Raw genomic sequence first — 21,970 nt, forward strand, 5'->3', positions numbered from 1 at the left:
GTATACTTTCCTGTGATCATGGTCATTCCATTATTCTTAGATTCCTCCACTACTTTTATTTGATTATTTGCTTCAGGAAGCATACACTATTTTTATTTGCCTTTTCTTGAATTAGATTTTGGTTTAATGCTCAGAGAAAAAACCCTATAGAATGAATTTGTACCTAGACAGTGCTGTAACTAGGGGAGCTGATGGCTTGCATCAGTCACTTTAAGTTGTATTCTAGTTTTTACCACCTTTAAAGACAAAAATGTACAGGTTGAGAGAGAATGAGAATAGAGTAAAAGATATTGTGTTCTGACATTAAAAACATCAGGGAGCCCAGCTTGGTTTGGGGGAACTGGGAAGGATCTTTGAATGCCTCCTATGTGCAGGTACTTTATAAATTCACTTAATGCTCTTGTGAAATTCAGATCCCACTTTAGAGAGGAGGAAACTCAGGCTCAGAGAAGTGAAAAAAACTTGACCAAGGTAATGTGTGTAGTAAGTGCTGGAGCTAAGCTAACGTACTTCCCAGTTCTCCTTGGTGGACTCCAGAGCCCAGTCCCCCACTCACTGCGTTATCGATCCTAATCCTCTGCGTCTCCGTTTCCTCACCTGTAAAATGAAGAGTCTGGATTGAGAACTACAAGGTCTCCAGGTGTCCCTTATAGCTTTAACATTCTGTGAGTACAGAGAGTGTGTGAGCATGATTAGAAGGATTGGCTGTTTATGAGCCAATCAGAGTTATTGGTTAAACACCTCTCTACCAGGCCAAGGTGGGAAGGGGAGGGTAAAAGTTAAAACAAAAAACAAAACAAACAAAAAAAACCCTTGGGTGAGAAGTCTATAAAAACTGTGTGTTCCTGAAGATTCCTCCTGTTTGGCAGCTGCTGCCTCATCCACAGCTTCTGATAGATCTAAGAGCACTCTCCTCTCTCAGACTGTAAGTAAAAGAACTTCCTTTGTCTCTCAGGACTGCACCAGGGAGTCAGGGGTTAATGATAGCGCTAAGCCTGGCGAGGGGAAAGTTTGTTTGCTTTTGTTTTCAGGAAAAATGTGATGGTGGCTGAAAACGTGGTGATCTGCTGAAATGATTGTTTTTCTCCCTACCTCCCCTGGCTCTTTGAGTGGTGGCAAATGCTCAGGATTGATGCCAGCTACCAGTGTTACCTGTAGGAGGGCTCTTCTGAGGCTTTGGCGAAGGAAAAACATCTTGAATACTCCTGTTTGGTTGGGTTCTACTCAGTGTTTGAGATTCCTGTTCATTTCTACTCCCTCCATAACAACTGCTTATTCCGATGATTTATTTACTATCTATCGCCTTATGTCATTTTCTTCATTCTCTTCCCACACCTACTAGTACTAGCACTGAAGTTTCTTTGTCACAGAAATGAACTCTTGGCCTGTTTTGTCCTTCGTCTTCACCCACTGCTCAAACGAGAAAATGGAACAGGCATCACAGAGTATAGTCGTCCTTTGATTATGAATTGTCAAAACTTTCCCTTGTTTGATACTTTCTGTAACATTTCCTACTCCGAAGATCCTACAGCTTCAGATATTTGGAATCAAAAGCTGCTGATGTATTTTGGTACATTTGTTCTACTATCTGAAGAATAGGTGAGGATATGTTGCCTTTTAAAATAAACTTCTCTTTACATAGTTACCTAGGGTTCCGTTAGCTAATGTGGATCCAGCTAATGTGGATCCAGCAGGGACTCTAGCGCTGCTGCCACCATCACTTTAGCCAAGGCTCATCTGCAGACAACCCAGGCCCAGACTAGACCTGAGGTGCTGGGGCAGGGAATGGAGTGTAGTTGCTGTAAACCTAGGAGTTCCTTTGGCTTAGGTGCCAATTTAGAGGAAAGAGCAACACTCAGGTCTCTTTCTGAGCTGCTCCATGTGTGTTCAAAGGCTCCAAGGATCAGGCTGTTCTGGAGCATCTCACTGTACTTAACCACTGTGGCATCAGATATGTAACGAAGCTGTGGGCATCTTCCTGCATCTGTCTATAAAAAAGTGCTGCATGCAGTGCCTGACAATCATGGGCTTTCAGTGAATAAGCCCTTCATGTATGTCTTCTTGAAAATCTATCTGCCTTGTACATGGAGAAGCAAATGGATTTTCTACTCCCTTATATTTCTCCAGGAGTTAAATATTGGTATTTTACAAATTATTATATTTTCACAGAACCTCTTCAAAGAAGGCAGAAAGAATTATACTATAGGATTTCATCTGTTATTCTGCTAAAGAAGGATTGGGAAAAGAATTCCGAGTCATAAGCCAGTAGCATGTGATTTACAGTCCTGAAACATCACAACTTAGACGGGGCATCAGACATATTCTTCCTGGGCCTCAATTTCTTCATCTCTAAAGTTAGCAGGGTTGATACAGATATCTCTGAGATCACTTGTAGCTCTGTTTTTCTGTGGTTGCCCTCTATTCATATATGTTTGTACTCACAACCTTCTCCCAGATTTGCATATATATCAATATTACCTGTTAATATATTATGTAAAGTAAATAATGTAATATATAAACTTACTCACTGATAAATCAAACGTTACAAAAAATCCATAAAGTGAACTGTGAGTCACCCCACCCTGTTTCATTCCCCAGGAGTAACCTCAGTGTGGTTATTATCTGCTTATATAGACCCATGAACAGTATGTGTGTATACCATTTTTTTAATTAAAAAAAGGGTGATATTATGCATTGCATACTTTTCTGAAACTTGCTTTTTTACTTAATCATATAATGCGAACAACTTCCTGTCACACTTTTTAAAAAGTTGGCTTGAGACCTCAGTAAGCAGAGGCTTAGGGGCACAGAAATCATTCTCTATCATTGCCCACTTCCAGCTGGCCTCCTCTCTTCCAGTGGTGAACAGTGGCCTGTGACCCTGTTTTATGATTAACAGGAAAGCAACATTTGTGCTGATGTGGTACAGAACTTTAATCCCTCTGTAGAAGTTTAACTTCTCATAAACAGTATTTGTTCAATTTGACCTTTTCTCTGTTTTTCTTTTCTGGTTGAGTCAGCACACTCAGACTGAAGAAAATAGCTTGGTAGTAAACAGAAATATGGAAGTCCCTTAGGCAATTACTTTTTTAAATTAAAAAAGAGAGAAATACTGATACCTGACATTTTCATAATGCATTATAAAGCCTCTTCATGTTTATCATGCGATTCAACAAATATATTCTGAGCAACTACAATGAGCAGGGTGCTCACAGGTTACATGTGATCCATTTGGCAGTGAGACAACCAGAGCAGATATTATAGCCATTTAATCCATAGTAAGCTAAGACTCAGAGAAGTTAGCACCTTGCCCATGGTCCCGGTGAAGAGGAGGCAGAGCTGGTCCTTGAGCCCAGGTCTGTCTGATCTACTTCCATGTGAACGTGTCAGATATTTATGAATTGGTAATGTGATGTGGGGATAATGATCCACAGCCCAATGATTTTGGGTACTCTGGGGGTGTCATCAAGGACATTAGAGTCATCCAAAGGCCAATTCCTTTCACCAGTCTCACTCTTTACTTGAAAGAGGGAGTACTAGTACTGCCTTTTATCCCAGCTTTGTGCCTTATTAGCTATCTGTCCTTGGACAAATAATTAAACTGTCTTATATTCTTTCCTTATCTATTACATGGCAGAGGGTGGGAGAAGGGGGAAGTCTGACTACCTTTTGAGATTATTGTGAGGAATAAATTTTATAGTGCATGTAAAGTGATTAGCAGAGTGCTTGGCAATAAATGATCATTTGCTATTATTGGGCTATGTTTTCCTTTTGTTTCATTAAGGAAACATCATTATTTTTTTGGTAGTTGTCAATTCCTTTGTGCAGATATCTAAACTGAGAGAAAATTTGTACTTTGGCCTGAAGGTTACCAACCTCAGGTTGGCTTTTATCTGCCATGAAGATCTGGTAGCCAGGTCCAAAGCTAACAGTCCCTGACTACAATTTAGAAATTAATATATAAACAGAAGAAATACTATCTTCAGTTGGCTGGGATGTGAAGGGCCTTGGAAAATCATCTTTAGAAATCATTGCCCACTAACCTGTCCTGGTGCCCCAATGACAGCATCGTGGTTCCATTCCTTGGGGTTAAGTATTGAAGTGAGAGTAGCCACAGTAAGAGCGCCATTAGTTATACCGTCTCAGGAATTAGTTCAGTAGCCATTGACTTCTCATATCAAGGGACAGAGTTCTGAGAGCCTACCTTGAAGGGATACAGAAAATGTGAAGAAATCAATTTGCCATGAGAAGGAGAACTGGGTGGGGGACTCTGCCTCATCCTAGCTGGGACCTTGGACAAGTCAGTTAACTTCTCGGAATCTTAGCTTGTTCATTAATTAATGAAGATAATACCTGTCCTGGTTACCTCATTGTCGAATGGATCAAAAGAGAACTGAGGTGTCCCTTGGCTTCCAGAAAGTAGAAAGCAGACACAGGGCATCTACCCTGTGTATGAGTGTATGAGGGGAGAGGAGACTGGGGAAAGGAGGAGGCCACAGGGTTGGATAGGAAATCGCTCAAGATAATCTTTACTACCATTTTTATTCTTTGATAATCCAACCTATGCAAAACCATTCTTTCTACATCCAAGATAAGAGTCTTGTGAGCTTGCATCTTCAAGACTAGCCCAAAGTGGCGGCCGAACACGAGCAATGATCCCCTTCAAATGACCACTGCTAAGAACTTGCTTGGATAGGGGATCTTTGAGCCAGTCTCTCCTTGCTAAAGCAGTGAAGCTGCGAATTACTGGAGCAGGAATCAACATATGATGTCAGCATCCTTAGAGCCAACGGGAATCTCCAGCCCAGAAATACTTAGGGAAAATCCTCTGCATCTGCCCCAAACGGTCTCATAGGTGGTTGAATATAAGAAAAAGGAGACACACCCCACCCTCTATGTCTCAAAGTTGAAGGGAGGTTAAATTCAAGGGCAAATAGTGGTTTCTCCTCTCAAGCTTGCTGCCTAGAGAATACTCTGGGGGGACTACAGGCTAACAGAGCAAAGTGAGGAATGGCCGCAGAGGCTGAAAGCCTCACTGTCCTGGCCTCAAGCCATCCAACCCCTGATGGTACCAGGAATCCATAGAATAAAGAGATAGTCGATTACTGCCATGCCCTCTATTTGTCAGATTTAAGTGGATACTCATTAGCTGGTTCGGTCTCAGGATCAGTGATCCCAAAAGTTTCCTGAAAGGCATTCTTTTCAGGATCACCATGAAATTTGTCATCCCACCTTCATCCATTATGGCTAATCGCAGCTACTTAGGCTTAAGGGGGAAAAACCCAAAACAGAACAGACCTCATTTATTTAGCCAGTTGTGGAAATGGACCAGAAATGTCAGAGGGGCCTATGGAGCTCTTCTGCACACCTGCTGTCTTGGTCATGAGGCCATTTGAGCGACCCACAGTTCTGTTCACAGCTAACTCTCCTGCACTCTTTTCCAGACCTGTCACGATGGCCTACCAATTTCCGGCCCTCACTTCAGAACAGAAGAAGGAGCTCTCAGAAATTGCCCAGTGCATTGTTGCCAGTGGGAAGGGGATCCTGGCTGCAGATGAGTCTGTAGGTGAGTGCAAGAAGCATCACACAACAACCATACTCTTGATTCTACACTTAGCAAAGGCAACTTGATAATCATATTCTCTTTCCTCTCAGAGGAAGTAAAGGTTTATATGCACAGGAGTGGGAGCGGAAGACTCAGTAAGCATAGACCTTTTGAGTCTTGTCGTTCCAGAAGGCACATTTCTGAACACCAAGCAAACAGGCTCAAGCCCTCCATTTTAAGACCCCCTTGCCAGGGATCATTTGAATCCAAGCTGTAGCGAGGCCAGGAACTCAGTAAGCAGGATGAGACCTCTGCCGCTAATGACAAGTCAGTGTAAAGTCAGCCAAGGAAGGGCACTGAGAGTAGGGAAACGTCCACATCAGGAACAGGGCAGCGCTTGTGACTGAGAGCAGCTCAGGATGGCACATGGGAGAGCTGCGGTGGCCTGCATGGCCCACCATAAAATTATGGAAGCCAGAGAGGTCAAGAGCCTGCCCTACCCCTCCTTCCACTGTCTGTATATCCAGTCAGATCAGGGCTGGACCAGAGAGGCCTGAGGGCCGTGCAGTCCCACTTGGACCCCATGGTGGCTTCCACCCTGACCCTGACACGACCAGACCATGCACTTCCTCATCAGCATCCTGACAGCAACAACAGTCTTTCCCTGGGGAGACAGAAAACGAGGCAGGAGCTCTGATGATCTGAATAAAAAAGACGGTGTTGCTGTCCATCCTGGTGAGGGTCACTAGTTGGCATGTAGGAGGACGGCAGGGGAGCCCCTGGCTTGCTCCTTATGCTGCCTTTACTCACCCACATAGGCACCATGGGGAGCCGCCTGCAGAGGATCAAGGTGGAGAACACTGAAGAGAACCGCCGGCAGTTCCGCGAAATCCTCTTCACCGTGGATGATTCTATCAGCCAGAGCATTGGGGGCGTGATCCTTTTCCATGAGACCCTGTACCAGAAGGACAGCCAAGGAAGGCTGTTCAGAGACATCCTCAAGGAAAAAGGGATCGTGGTGGGAATCAAGGTGAATGCATCTCGCTCCCACCTCACCACAGGCCCACTCCCAACACAGTGGCTGAGTCACGGCCAACACTGAGGACCACTCTCATCATCTAATTGCTCTTCTCACTCCGTTCCATCATCCCCTTCCCACTGAAAACCAGATCCTCTTCTAGACCTTTCCAGTACCCTCTTCCTTCAACCATTTTTCTACGAGGTACTTAATCTCTTTGTGTCTCAATTTTTTCATTTCTAAAATGGGAATAATAGTACCTTCCTCATCAGGTTCTTATAAGGATGAAATGAGTTTGTAAAACAGTTCCTGTCACACCCTTATTATTTAGTTCATGATAGCTGTTATTGTTAAAACACTTACTGTTCTATTGTAACTGGGTCTTCCAAAACTACGTGAACTTCTCGAGTGATCATTAGTATTTGTCAAGTGCTTACAACTCCAAGCACTCATTTACTCCTCCTCACAACCTCTGGAGGTAAACTCAGTTATTATCCCTATTTTAGAGATGAGGATAGAAAACAGAATTACAACTAGTGTAATTTGCCCACAGCAAGGCAAAATTGGAGCCAGTTCAGGCCCAGACTGTCTACCTCTTGGGCTCATGACCTTAGCCTCTGTTATGCTGAGAGTAGAGGCTGCATCCTTATTCTTCTTATCTCCTGTAATAGCATAGGGCTTGGCATGTGCAGTGCTCAATAAATGTCTCTTGAATAAATGAATGAATAATTTAAAGGAAGTGGCTCTTACATGGTACCTCTGCATCCCAGGTACTAAGAGATTACTTCTTACTTTCCAAGCTCCAGCCCTGTGCTTTCTATACTTTCCCTCCTCTTAGGGTTGACAGTCTTACATTGTTCTTTCCAGGTAACTTCCCTTCTGCTATGGACTGAGTTGTGTCCCCTGAATGCCTAATATACAATACCTTCCTAATTCAACTCCTTGGTTTGTGAAAGATGAGAACTAATATCTAGCACCAGAGGCTCTGCTTGTGTTTTACTGAGATACCTGACACCTGCTAATAACTTGTTAATTATTTATATTCACAGTTAGACCAAGGAGGTGCTCCCCTTGCAGGAACAAACAAGGAAACCACCATTCAAGGTAAGGACATTGCCCACTGATATGAATCATGCCAGTGTATGCCAGAAATGAAGGAAGCAAAGAAGTGATAGAGGGAAAACAAAATATGAATTATCACACTGGTTTTAGAGCCACACACCTGTTCTTCAGCCCCAGCTCCTCTATTTAGTAACTGTGTGCCCTCAGGCTAGTCACTTAAATGTTCTGAGTCTCAGTTAAAATGGGATAACAATATCTACTTTGCAGAATAGTTGTGGGGATTAAATTAGACAATGCACATAGAGTGCTTATCACAGTGTCTTGCACAGAGAAGATATTTTATACTTGGGAATATTATTTTAGAAAAATCTAGTATCAGTAGAGAGGAAAGAGTCCAAGCTGTGGGATCAGACACACTTGGGTTTGAATGCTGCTTCCATCACTTACTGCTGATATAATTTTGCAAGGTACATCACTGCCCAAGTAGACAAGTATGAACCATAGCATTGGATTATCTAAGCAGAATTTGAATCCCAGCTCTGTCAAACTTGGTGAAGTTACTTTACCTCTCAGAGCCTCAGTTTCCAAATCTGCAAAATGAATATACAACTGTGAAGGTTGTGTAATATGACTATTAGGTCATAACAGTATAACAGCTATTAGGTTTGTTATGATTATTAAATGAGATAAGGTGTGCAAAATGCCTAGAATCATGCCTTGGAGCAAAGTAAGTACTAAATAAATATTAGTTCCCTTTATTCTTCTTATCCAATATGTATTATATATCAAAACCATATTTATTAACCCAGGTCTTTTGGCTCAGTACTGGGATGTTCATTTCTTTGCTGGATGTAATATTTCTTTGCCTGGATGTCTTGGGTCCTCAAGCTGTATGACTGAAAGCTAAGCCAAGGGTGAACTTCACTTTATCAGCAGCCCCAGCGGTCAGGGGTGCAAAGAAGCCTTTCTCTCTCGTGACTTGCAGGGCTTGATGGCCTTTCTCAACGCTGTGCTCAGTATAAGAAAGATGGTGCTAACTTTGGGAAGTGGCGTGCTGTGCTGAAGATTGACAACCAGTGTCCATCCCACCTTGCTATCCAGGAAAATGCCAACACCCTGGCCCGCTATGCCAGCATCTGTCAGCAGGTGCTTTTCCTTCCCTTTGGGCTAAAATACAGGAAGCGAAAGCTTTCTTCAAAGCCCATCTTCCTAATTTTACTGTAACCACACATGATCCCCCTCCTTTTCTCTCACCAGTATATCCTGATGGCATTTTTCACTGCTTTTACTAGGTGTAGTAGGGTAAGATTTGGTTCCACAAGTCAACTATGAGTCCAAAAGGCAAATGCCATCAAGTGTAGCCCTCTACCAAAGCACTGTAAACTGAGTCTTAAAAGCATAGGCTCTTGAGGGCAGGGCATCTGCTTGTCTATGCTCCACCGCATCCAAGGACATGATCCTCTTAAGTCCCCAGCTCAAGGGTGACAGCTTTGATCTGGTTCCAATTCATATAATTTCTTGGAGGATGGTAGCTTGATGCTAAAGTTTCCAACATATGTTGAAGTGTCTCTGGGATCCAGGTTAAGTCTGATTTGCTTGTGCAGGTGCTATGCTGAGGTTACCTGAGTTCTGGGTACCTGGAGCTTCCCAGTCAGAATTGTAAACTCTGCTTGAATTCCTTAGTTAATTCATACGAGAGGCATCTTTATTGGTGATTTAAGCTTGACAGCCCTAAAAGGGTGACAGCTAGGTTCTGATTTAGCTAGATTAGTCTCTAGAATAAGATATAGAAATTAAGAAAATAAATTGAATTTATTTTACCCCATTTCCAGGAAAACTTCTTTTCCCTCACTGTTCTTTTTTGGCTAAGCCACAAATGCTTACTAGACATCCCATTAAATTTCATTGCCTTTAAGTCACCTATATTTATATCTCCATAAGAGCGTCAACCTTGTACCAATTACAACTGTTAAATACCTTCTTAAAGAAAGGATCCTAGTGAACAGAGCTTCATTCTGTCCACTCCATTTTCCTTTTTAGAATGGGCTAGTACCCATTGTTGAACCAGAGGTAATTGCTGATGGAGACCATGACATGGAACATTGCCAGTATGTTACTGAGAAGGTAAGTCTTATATATAAAGGTCCCAATGCCAGTTGAAAAATCTGTTTTAAACAACCGTTGTTACTTAACATATATCAGCTGTTATATATGAGGTATTCTACAGTTAGAATCATTGTGTAGCATTGAGAAGGTAAAGAGGTATTATCAAACCTTGTACTTTTTTGGGCACATGGTACACTCCTTATGAAAAAGCACAGGAACTGCATTACCAAGATTAGGGTTTGAGCATCCATGGTCCCAGCTGTGGGACCCGGGGCAAGTCATACTACCTTTTTGGACCTCAGTTCCATTATGTTTAAACTAAGAAACTTTAAAATAAGCTGAGGCTCCCATGAGAAAATATAATTAGAAAGTAATTTTTTCACATGTTACTTTAAATTAGCCACAATATATCTGTAAGAGAGTAAGAGAGTCCTCAGTTTCTCTTCTTGCAAAATGAGGTGGACTGAAATGAGATCTGAAAGCACTTCTGTCTCTAAAATGTTTATTTTTATGATCACTCAGCTTCTATGGGGATGGAGAATGGAGGCCAGTTTACATGTCCCCAACTAACTAAATTAAGGCAGGTTTAACTGACCAAAGGGAGTAATGGGAAGGAAGGAGTGAAGGGCCTCTAGGAAGCACAGCCATGCTGGTAGTCCATGCGGTGAGCAGTTAGGGGAAGGGCAGCAGGGACAGGCCAACTTGGCTGTGCTCAATGGCTATGGTTTGCAGGCATTACCCTGACTGAGCCTAGGGGCTGGTTGGGAAGCTTTGGCCAAGTAACGTATGGGAATTCCTTCATCCTGTGTCCCTGCAGTGTAGAAGTGTCAAGGTCAGGTAACTCTACGGCTGGTTCTAGGTTTCACCTATTTGGGCCTCTTGTCCTTCAGGTCCTGGCTGCTGTCTACAAGGCCCTGAATGACCATCATGTTTACTTGGAGGGCACCCTGTTGAAGCCCAACATGGTAACTGCTGGACATGCCTCCACCAAGAAGTATACTCCAGAGCAGGTGGCAATGGCCACTGTCACAGCTCTCTACCGTACTGTTCCTGCAGCTGTTCCTGGTAAGGTTTTCTTTCTTCTCTGACTTGAGGTCTTAGTCCTTATTCCTTGAAGGAGTGCCATAAGCATTTGCATTTGTCCAGGAGTAGTCTGCTTCTAGCCATGAAATAGACCTCTGATATCTCACATGCAGCCAGCACTTCCCTCTTGAACTCCGTGATACCACCTATGCTGAGTCTGTCCAAATGCACACAATCCATTGATTTCCTCAACATTTCACTGCCCTCTTATTTACTAAAGCCCTTCTCTCCTTAGTCCAACTAGCTTCAACAAAGGCAAACTAATTTCTCCAACCTAGTCCCATGCAAATCAATTGGAGGAAAGATTGAGACATTACATTTCTTTCAGGCTCCTTCCTTGCTTTTTCAAGCAGGGTACATACTGGGACTAGTGGAGTGGAATGGCTTCTCTCCTTCCAGGCATCTGCTTTTTGTCTGGTGGCATGAGTGAAGAGGATGCTACTCTCAACCTCAATGCTATCAACCTTTGCCCTCTACCAAAGCCCTGGAAACTAAGTTTCTCTTATGGACGGGCCCTGCAGGCCAGTGCACTGGCTGCCTGGAGTGGCAAGGCTGCAAACAAGAAGGCAACCCAGGAGGCTTTTATGAAGCGGGCCCTGGTAAGATGCTACTACCTCTTATCTACTTGATCAAGTGGATACTTGGGGCCTGCTTGCATTGCTTTCTTCAGGCCATGAAGGTATTTCCAGGGAGTTGTCTACCATGCATTTTCAAATGTGGCATTAGAGCTGAGTAGGACTGTTAAGGCTGCAGAGTTTTGAATTATCTGCACTGGTAGTACAGTTGATGATGGTAGATTGAAGGACAGTTTCCACAGAGACACTTTAGAGGGAAGATGAGAGGGCCAAGGAGTGAACCTGGGGCACGTTTTATTTTGGGAAGATGAAGAGGAGAAGCCACCAAGACAAGCAGCAATAATACATTAAGATGAACCAAGGATTCTGGGAACAAATGAATGAAGTTTCAAGAGGTCAACAACAATGCGCTACAAAGAGATTAAAAATTAAGGCAGAGAAAAGGCTGATACTGTCATTGAGGGGCATATCAGTGACCCTCAACAAAACAGGGTCAGTAAAGGAAAGGTGCCCATTCAAGACGCTTGTCAGGAAAAGACACAGAAAGGTTACCAGGAACAATGAGGACAAAAGATGGTATTATTTAGCTACTAAAATTGCTTTTTGAATACCTACTAGGAGCCAAGCACTGGGGTGAACAAAGCAGACACAGCCACCGCCTTCAGGGAGCTTAGAGTTTAGCCAGATAGGAGAGATTGTCACGTTTAACTGTAAAGCAGAAGGAGTCAGAGGAGAGATTAAAGATTAGAAGAGGACAAGGACTTAGAGGAAACAGTACTGCATGAGACTAAATATTAAATATGGGTGGCAGAGTAGGTCTTAGAAAGGAGGGAGAGATAGGAAAGAAGAGACAGAATGGGTTTGGAATCAGGTTTGTAGAGGTGGAGAGATGCAATGGTTGATCACTGATTACAGGTGAGGCCATCTGTTGAGAATGATAAGGGTATGGAGATTTCAGTCTTTACAGTGGGGAACTTGGAATAGCTGTTGAAGTAGTTGCTAGGAAATTGACCAGAGGTTATGGCCAAGCATCAAGCAAGATGCAGCTGAAATGAGAGTTTGTGGTACATTAACTTAGAGCCTGAACGTTCCTAATAGCTCTCTTATGCATGTAGCAAGATTCATATCAACCTAAATGGGAAAGAGCAGGGTTGAAGAATCCAAATTTAACAGGGAGATGAAACAGTACCAAAATTTGATTGACAGCTTTATTCGGCTTGCTTATGACAGAGGAGACTGGGCAAGGAATCAGGTGTAGCCAGAAGTTTGATGATGAGGCACTAAAGGAAAGGAAGGGTACAGAGAAGCTAAAAAAATCATCTCAGGGGCATAAAGAGGTGTGAGATTTTACAGTAGTGCTTTATCTTGTGATGATGATGGATATGGCTGTGCTGGTGTGTGGCTGATGAGGGGGAAGCTAATACAGCTAATAGGATGGAGGGATTATGAAAGTAAGGCTCAGAAGGGTCATCCACACAGAAGAAGGGATGCTGAGTTTATCATCTAGAGCTGCGGTTCTCAAGCTTGAGCATGCATCCGAATCACCTGAAGGGCGTGTTAAAACGCAGGTGGCTGGACCCAGCGACAGAGTTTCTGATTCAGAAGCTCTGGGGTCAAGCTAGAGAATTTCCATTTCTAACAAGTGCTTAAGTCCATGAAACCTAACTTTGAAAATCACTGTAGATGTAGAAATAAGTCCTGGAGAGATTGGACAATAGCAACAGAGACTTGAAGACGGGGTACTGCTAAGTGGCATTTGAGTATTATTACAGGTTTCATAATTCTTAACTCACCTTCAATTGGAATTTACACAGGGTATCAAATGATATTATGATAACAACTACATAAAAATTACATATCCTTATGGACAAATATAGGTAGAAAATGGAAAATGTATTAAAAAAATTTTTTTTGCTATAGTAAAGCTTTAGCTGCATCTGCTTGATGCTTGACCTTATGTCTGGTCAGTTTTCTAGCAGACTATTTCAACTATTCCAAGGTTCCCAAATTGGGACTGAAATTTCCGTTTCCTTATCACTATGAGTGAGAAGTTTCTTAACTTGAATTTCTAGTACTGTTGTTGCAATATTGTTAGTACTAAAAAGAAACCTTCTCAGTAACACAAACCTCAGGCTTGCCTGAGAAATGCTCAGAAAACTGGGATTAAAAAAAGGAAGTAACATTATAGAAGGAAAGGAATGGTATCAGCAGCAATATTTAGCAAAATCACTGTACAGAGAAAACTCACATGAAGGTGAAGCTGATTTCAAATGAGAAGCAAAGAGGGTCAAGCAGAGGGTTGCTCTAACTCGGTCTCCTCTATCACACTTGTTTTTTAGGCTAACTGCCAGGCAGCCAAAGGACAGTATGTTCACACGGGCTCTTCTGGTGCTGCTTCTACCCAGTCGCTCTTCACAGCCTGCTATACCTACTAGAATCTGAGGCCGACCAGCCAGGCTCTGGCGCTTCTAGGTGTCTTGGTAGGAGGGCAGAAAGGAAACAACGACCTTTCGACTGACCCTGGAAATTAGACAAAATTAGGTTGGAACTACTGGAAGCACAATGCATGTTAAGTTCTTAGACACAAGGAAAAAAATCAGTTATTGAAACCTAAGTCTGAATATCAAGGATCTGATGAAATTTCACACAGTGATTTCCTTACAACACTTCCAGCTCCCCATGGCCCACAGTATCCATCTAAGAAAAGAATAAACTTTAAAACAGTATCAACTGTCCATCCACATAACCAATGAAACACCTCATAAGCTGAGTGCAGAGAATTGTGTCTTATTAAACAGTCCTAGCAGTGGTAGGTTATGAAGGAGACAGCTACAACCAAAAAAGAAATAAAATGTTCTACAAACCTTCAGTTTGTATCAGGTTTTACTTTCTGCTCTTGCTTTCAAAGGGCTCAATATGTTTCATTACCTTAGACTCCACAGACGCGACTGATGTTAGTGGTCAGGATCCTCGACTTTGGCTACTCATTGGAATAACCAAAATTTAAAAACCCAGATACTCAGGCCACGCTCCAGCCAAGTTTGAGAACTACCAAGCTAGATTTCAAGTTTGAGGGTATTTAGAAATGAAAGCTATTCATAATGTGAAGCAAGCTACAATGTCAAATGATTTCAAGCAACATATGGAGTGTAATAAAAGAATCACTGTGACTCTGATGCTTGGAGCATTTCCTCTTCAAGTGGCCCAGGTTGGTGACATAGGACTGCATCTTCCTCTGCATATCCAAGCACACTGCCTAGTTTTGCAGTAAGAAATACTCACATAATTATACCTTATTGACTTCCAGTTTTCAGAATTAACCTATAGAAAAAGCATTAAAGACCACCATAGTTACAAGAGAGAATTTAAACATTATAACTTTGGACAATATAAAAGTAATGATTTTGGTGGAAAAAAAAGTAAATGACAGGAGGTGGGAAATTCAGGGGGAGGAGAAGTGAAGGAAAGCAAAGGGAACACTAATTTACTTAGTGGGGAGTCAGGATACTACTTGAAATTGATGGATTAAGAAATAGTGCTTTGAAAACAAACAGTGCTTTAAGTCTATTAAAGTAACAAGGGAAATGGATATAAATCATTAAAATATTCATACCTATAATTAAGATATAGGAGAAGGTAGTAAATTCTTTGTCTTGAAGAGTACAAAGATAAATGGTATTATTTAGAGTAAATAAATTAGGAAATAGAGGCATAAGCATATGATTTGGAATAATAAAGCAGAATTCGTTCAAAAGGACTTCTGAGGAAAAAGACCTGGAAATGGGGCACAGGGAAGATTTTTACATACATGCTCTTACAATGTTTGAGTGTTTTATTTCCACATATCTGTATTGTCTAAAAACAACTACTATATATATATATATATATATATATATATAAGCAATTCAGACCTACCTTAGAGGTCATTTAACCCAAGGCTTTCATTTTACAGATGATAAAACCAAGCATAGAAAAATAAAATTAATTGCTGATGGTCATATATTTAGGGGTTTAGGATAGAGTTGAGAGATTAGAATTCCGGTCTCTTTCTCCTGTAATGGACACATGGCCATGGAGGAAGGTAAGGGCAGGGCAACAGGCAGTGTTCAATACCTCTGCCACCAGTGCTATAGGTCTTTTACATTTCTTTTTGTATTCATCCACTCAGTCAGCAAGTAGGTGATGTGCTAAGCTGTCCTAAATGCTGGTAACACCTGGTGTGACAAAGCTTTTCTGCCAGAAAATTTTTATCTAGAGCTTATTCAGCATCACTGACCCTAAGTTGTAAAGAAACCTTTCAGATTCTCATTTATGGGTTGGGTATGAATTTATAATCAAGGCTGAGCTATTTATGTCTTTTGGTCAAGGCTGAATTACATTTCACTCAGCATGAGGATTTATATAATGCATTTTCCCTGGCTATCATCTGATATATTTTCCTGACTAAAGCACTACAGTTGTCTTTGAAACCTCAACCCCAGTAATTTCCTTCACTCATGGTAATATGAAGACAAGTGTTACAGACTGCAGTTCCTATGAACTGTGTGATCACTGAGTGAATATATTAGTTACGTCCTAGCTTTTGGTACACTGTCAGATTTATTCTAGTAGTTATTGAACACCTACTAAAAATAAAACCTGGTAGTAGGCACTGAAAGTAATTAAAAGAAGTTTCGGCTTTAGGGTAGCCATGGTATTTGCATACCAGACAATTAAGTTTGAGTGGCTAAGCCAGAAACACAAATGCCATTGACTGGGGGTTGGGAAGTGTAGAGGAGAGTCTGTCAGTATGGCTGGCTGCAGAAAGAGAGAAGGTGACATTTAGGTTGGACATCACAGGGTGACAAAAGGGAAGGAACTCTTAGAAAAGGAACTGCCTTCATGGGAGAAAACACTTCGATAATTCACTGGGAGAAGACGATACCTTGAAGGCATAAGGAGCAAAAGCCGAGGCCAAGAAAAAATTACTAAATGCTGGGAGAAATAAAAGAGGAATTTGGTTTTGCTCTGCAAAGGAAGAGGGAGAGAAGGGAGGGAAGGGGCAGGAAAATGAGTGAGGAGAAAGGAAGAAATGAGAAAGGAGGGGAAAGAGAAAAGGCAGGGAGAAGCTAGGGCAATGTGGAATTGTGGGGAAGTGACTAAAAGACTTTTGAGAACGGGAGAAATATCAACCGTATAAACATATTTGTCTTCTTGAGAGGGAGAGCTGAGTTCCACATATGAGTCCACATCGTCCTTTACAAAAACAAGATGCTGAGATGACTCATAATGATTCATAATGTGAATTGATTTAGCAGAAGCAGAAGCCAACTGTGACAATGAGAATATAAGCCTCTAAAACTTGCAGAAATCTTGGAGCAGGCTTTAGGCAAATCAGGAATGGAACTTCGAGACTATCTGGTCTAGCTGTCCTGGGGTAAAAGACTCCAGCTGACACCTACATTTCACTCACAGCAGCAATGGAGGAAACTGGCATTCATTGTGCTAGGGCAGTTGTTCAAGGTCACATAAACAGTAGGTGAGACTTAGGCTAGTGTGATTTGCAAAGTCCTCTGGGGAGGCAGTACTCTTGGTGGTGAAAAGCACAGGTTTTGGAGTCAGACAGTCTAGGTTCAAACGCTGGCTCTGCTGCTTCCTAGCCATGTGACCTTGGACACCTTATACAACCTTTCTGTGGTTCAGTTTCTTCAGCTCCAAAATAATAGTATCGGAAGTTATTGAGAGATTAAATGAATCAGTACATCTCAATTACATGTTCAAAATCCCTGTCCACAATTCTGAAATCCAAAAAGCTGTAAAAACCAAAAATTTTCTCAAAAGTTTGCAGGAAATTATTTGGTGGCAAACCCTGACTCAAGGCTGTCATCTTGATTCCACTTGATGGGAAGCAGAGATGTGTCTGATCTTAGATGCTGACTCAGATCCTATAGAGGGAGTTATACAATGTATAGCATAAACATATATTTGCTCTCTAAAATATGAAAGATACAGATTTCCAAAACACTTATATCCTCAAAGCTCTTGGATAAAGAATTTAAACCACCTGCTATATAAAAAAATAAATTAAAAATTAAAAAAAAAAATTGTGAACCTGTCCTTAGAACAATATCTGCCATGCTTCTAGAGTAACAGATGAACTATCCATGCTCAGTAGAGCCCTGAGGGCTCATGTAATGCTACCAATTCTCTAAGCCTATTTTCTAGAGAGGATGAATTGAGACAGGAGTAATGGCAAAGCTCGACACAGTCAGTTACAGCTCTTTTTTCATTACTCATATATGGTTTTCTAGCTGTAACATACTCGGTCCTAAGGCTCCTGAAATAGTCTAACACTCAGTACTGGGTGTCAGTATATGTAGACATATATAAAATCAGTCGGCAAGTATTGATTTAGCACTACTGTATGCTTGGTGCTGTAAAGATACTACATGGTCCTTGTATGCTTACCACTGTGTTGAGGAAGGCAAGGATACAGTTAAGAAACAAAATCGTATACAGTAATGTGCTAAATTACAGTGGCATAGGCAAGGTGCCGAAATCAAAGGAGGTGGGATGAATTGCAGACAGTTTATTGCTAGTTATATGATCTTGGGATCTTGAGTCTCAGTTTTCCCATCTATAAAATAGCGTTGCTGTGAGGTTAGCAATATTTTATGCAAAGTGCCAGATATATAAGTCATGAATAAATATATTTTTCTCTGTCAGTTGGCTCTTGAAGAATGGCACAGGCATTTGAGTGGAAGTGAAGATGAAAACTGTGTCCTGACTAGAGTTCAGATTGTGTATTTTGGGGAAATTATGGGAAATTAGGTTAAAATGGTGAGGCCAAGTGGAGTGGCACAGTAGAGTGGGAGGGTAGATAGGACAGGGATTTTATGAAAAGTTTTGCCTTGAAGTAATGAGAAATAGGGACCTGTGAATAATTTTGAGCAGGGAATAACATAATAGAGGGTATTGCTGAAAATTAGTTTTTAGAATGTAGAAGATTGGGAGGAAACTGGAAGCCAGCTAAGTGTGCATCATAACAATTCAACATAGGGCCTAGCCTCTTGGTGGTGGAAGCCAGTGAGTGGATGTGACATCTTTAGATTGGGGAAAACAACACCCCTAAACTCTCCTTGCGTAGCATAGCTATTTAGCATTCTAATAAGTCTCTGTTATACTGGAACTTGAGAGGCAAGCACTGAGACAAATGAAAATTCAAAATTCTTTTACATCTAATTCTCAAAAAGAGGCTTACATACATGCATAGACTCAGCCCTTTGAGTATGCTGGCACAGTGAAATATAGAGCATATTCTAACCATAGCACCAATTCTTCCAGCAGTTCACAACAACCAGGGTTAAGCTGTAGCCCGAGGTCTCATGTGTCAGAGAATTCTACCCTTCTCTCTTACGATATCCAAGGTCAAGGCATTCTTATGTAGCCACTTGCAACTTTTCCTTGTCCTGCCCTGGTTTTACCCTGGGGGAATTTACAGGCCAAAGAAGTCAGAGTGCAGTTCTTGGATCCAGGGACACAATGACTGTCAATGTGATATAGAGGTTTATCTTAGTCATTGGACTGACATCAGAAGTATGTTCTTGAGAACATGGCTCCTGGACTGGAAATAGCACAGGCAAAGATATGAACTATGTTTTATTTGTACAAAATGTATCTAAACTATGTGTCTTGGAAAGCTGGGTGATTTTTTTACACCCAGTCTTTATGCTATGGAATACATATGACTTGCTATTTACTCCCCAGTGAAGAGAATAAAGGACTGCTGAATGCCACTATGTAACTAATAATACCTATACTATTAACACAGTACCTGGCAGATATTTTAAAAAATACATGTTAATTGGACTTGTACCATTTGTGCAGTAAAGTAAATATATCTGGCCTTTTTCTGTTTGTCCGTGCGTCAAGGTTATAGAGATGGCCTTAATTAAAAAGAAACCCGCAGACTTCCCTGGTGGCACAGTGGTTAACAATCCGCCTGCCAGTGCAGGGGACACAGTTTCAATCCCTGGTCCGGGAAGATTCCACATGCCGCAGAGCAACTAAGCCTGTGAGCCACAACTACTGAAGCCCATGTGCCTAGAGCCCGTGCTCCGCAACAAGAGAAGCCACTGCAATGAGAAGCCCGCGCACCACAACGAAGAGTAGCCCCCGCTCGCCGCAACTAGAGAAAGCCCACGCGCAGCAACAGACACAACACAGCCAAAAAAAAAAAAAAAAACGGAAAAAACCAATCAGCTCATCCCTACCATACCCAAGGCCACAAAACATTTTTGAAGGAGGTGGAGAAGGAAGGATAACCAATACAAATTAGGAACAGTAACTTCAAAAAACGATTGGAATATCTGAACTAGATTTTTAAGTTGAAATGTACTCTGCAAGAAAATATTCTCAATTGGGTATGCTGTGTATGCCCCTAGATTTGCTGATGACATCCTCCTTTAGGAAGACAGATGAAAGTGAAAGGCCTCACTCATCAAAATTACAGAGAAATGGAGTATTACAGTAATTTCTTTTTCTTGCCACCAAAGACTCCTTTCACTTGTTCATTTTATTTATTTATTTACTTTGGCCGTGCTGTGTGGCTTGCAGGATCTTAGTTCCCCAACCAGGGATTGAACCCAGTCCCACAGCAGTAAAAGCACCGAGTCCTAACCACTGGACCACCAGGGAATTCCCTCACCTGCTCATTTTATTTATTTTTCTTTTATTGGAGTATAATTGCTTTACAGTGCTGTGTTAGTTTCTGCCATACAATGAAGTGAATCAGCTATATGTATACCTATATCCCCTCCCTCTTGGACCTCCCTCCCACCCCCCACTCCACATCCCACCCATCTAGGTCGTCACAGAGCACCACGCTGAGCTTCCTGTGCTTTATAGCGTGTTTCCACTAGCTATTTATTTTACGCATGGTAGTGCAGATAGGTCAGTCCTAATCTCCCATTTCATCCCACCCTTCCTTTCCCCCCGTGTCCACATGTCCGTTCTCTATGTCTACATCTCTATTCCTGCCCTGCAAATAGGTTCATCTGTACAATTTTTCTAGATTCCACATAAATGTGTTAATATATGATGTTTGTTTTTCTCTTTCTGGCTTACTTCACTCTGTATGACAGACTCTAGACCCATCCATATCTCTACAAATGACCCAGTTTCATTCCTTTTTATGGTTGAGTAATGTTACGTTGTATATATGTACATCTTCTTTAGCCATTCATCTGTTGTTGGACATTTACGTTGTTTCCATGTCCTGGCTATTATAAATAGTGCTGCAATGAACATTGGGGTACATGTGTCCTTTTGAATTATGCTTTTCTCAGGGTATATGCCCAGTAGTGGGATTGCTGGGTCATATGGTAGTTCTATTTTTAGCTTTTTAAGGAACCTCCATACTGTTCTCCACAGTGGCTGTTTCAATTTACATTCCCACCAGCAGTGCAAGAGGGTTCCCTTTTCTCCACACCCTCTCCACCTCATTTTTAACTGTTACCTACTGTGATGGCTAATTTTATGTTTCAACTCTACTAGACTAAGGGATGTCGGTGAAACATTGTCTTTGGGTGTGTCTGTTGAGGGTGTTTCTGAAAGAGATTTGTATTTAAGTCCTTAGACTGAGTAAAGAAGATTGCCCTCAACCATGCTGATTTGCATTATCCAATTTGTTGAGGGCCTGAATCAAAAATGAATGAGGTCAGATTTGTTCTCTGCCCAAGTGGGGTATGCATCTTCTGTCCTTGGACATCAACGCTCCTGGTTCTTAAGCTCCTTTGGACTCAGAGTGAATTACATCATTGGCTTTCAGTTTTCCAGCTTATGAACAGCATACCATGGGACTTCTTGTACTCCATAATCACATGAGCCAATTCTTATTATCTATCTATCCATCCATCCATCCTATTGGTTTATTGGTTCTGCTTCTCTGGAGAATCCCAAAAGATATACTAATTAATATTTTTTTGCTTCATCTACTTTAACCTTAATTTTCTTTCAAAATTGTTCCATGTGTTAATTCACATAAGGAATTTGAGTAATGCCATTAAAAGTTCAGTCTTTTACTTTAGTGGGGCCCTAAACAAAACCCCACAAGCCCTCCTCAAGTTTTTGTTTGGTTCTCTCTTCCATTGTCCCTAATTGCTACTCCAAATTTTACTATTGACAAGGCTCCCAACTCTACCCCTCATGGTGGCCACCCCTCTCCTTCTCTGACTCTCAAAACATGAATTTGACTATTTTTTGGAATTGGGTCATCTCAGGTGTATTCTATTTCTTCCCCTTCCCCCAGACACTAAATCTGTCCTCTTTCCTTTTCTCCCAAATGGGAGGAAGAAAGCCTCCATAGTAAATCCTTCCATTAGTGCTAAAATTCATTTTTGCTTATTTAATAACTCAATTTCCATTTGCTCTCCTTTATCTTCAACTTCTCCCTCAACTGGCTATCTATTCAGAATGGAAAAATACTTTTTTTCTTTAATCTTGATCTATATCCCTCCTCATATTCACAATCTACTTTTTATTCCCTTTTACAGACCAGTAAAATTAAGTAAGACGAATAATCAAAAAAGGATTGCCATTTTT

At 41.5% G+C, this 21,970-nt stretch overlaps 1 protein-coding gene across 1 annotated transcript; it reads left to right on the top strand.

Annotated features, from left to right (window-relative positions):
• Positions 1-792: 792 nt before the first annotated feature.
• On the top strand, positions 793-14,258 carry ALDOB (aldolase, fructose-bisphosphate B). Its single transcript, XM_082843024.1, has 9 exons — positions 793-925; positions 5,445-5,566; positions 6,364-6,575; positions 7,613-7,667; positions 8,611-8,771; positions 9,666-9,749; positions 10,622-10,796; positions 11,214-11,413; positions 13,729-14,258. Exons 2-9 carry the CDS (start codon positions 5,455-5,457, stop codon positions 13,822-13,824), a joined length of 1,095 nt encoding a protein of 364 aa, XP_082699150.1. The 5' UTR covers positions 793-925; positions 5,445-5,454; the 3' UTR covers positions 13,825-14,258.
• Positions 14,259-21,970: the final 7,712 nt, after the last annotated feature.

The sequence above is a fragment of the Leucopleurus acutus genome (genome assembly GCF_964270905.1).
Source record: "Leucopleurus acutus genome assembly, chromosome: 7".
In the NCBI taxonomy this organism is placed as follows: Eukaryota; Metazoa; Chordata; class Mammalia; order Artiodactyla; family Delphinidae; genus Leucopleurus; species Leucopleurus acutus.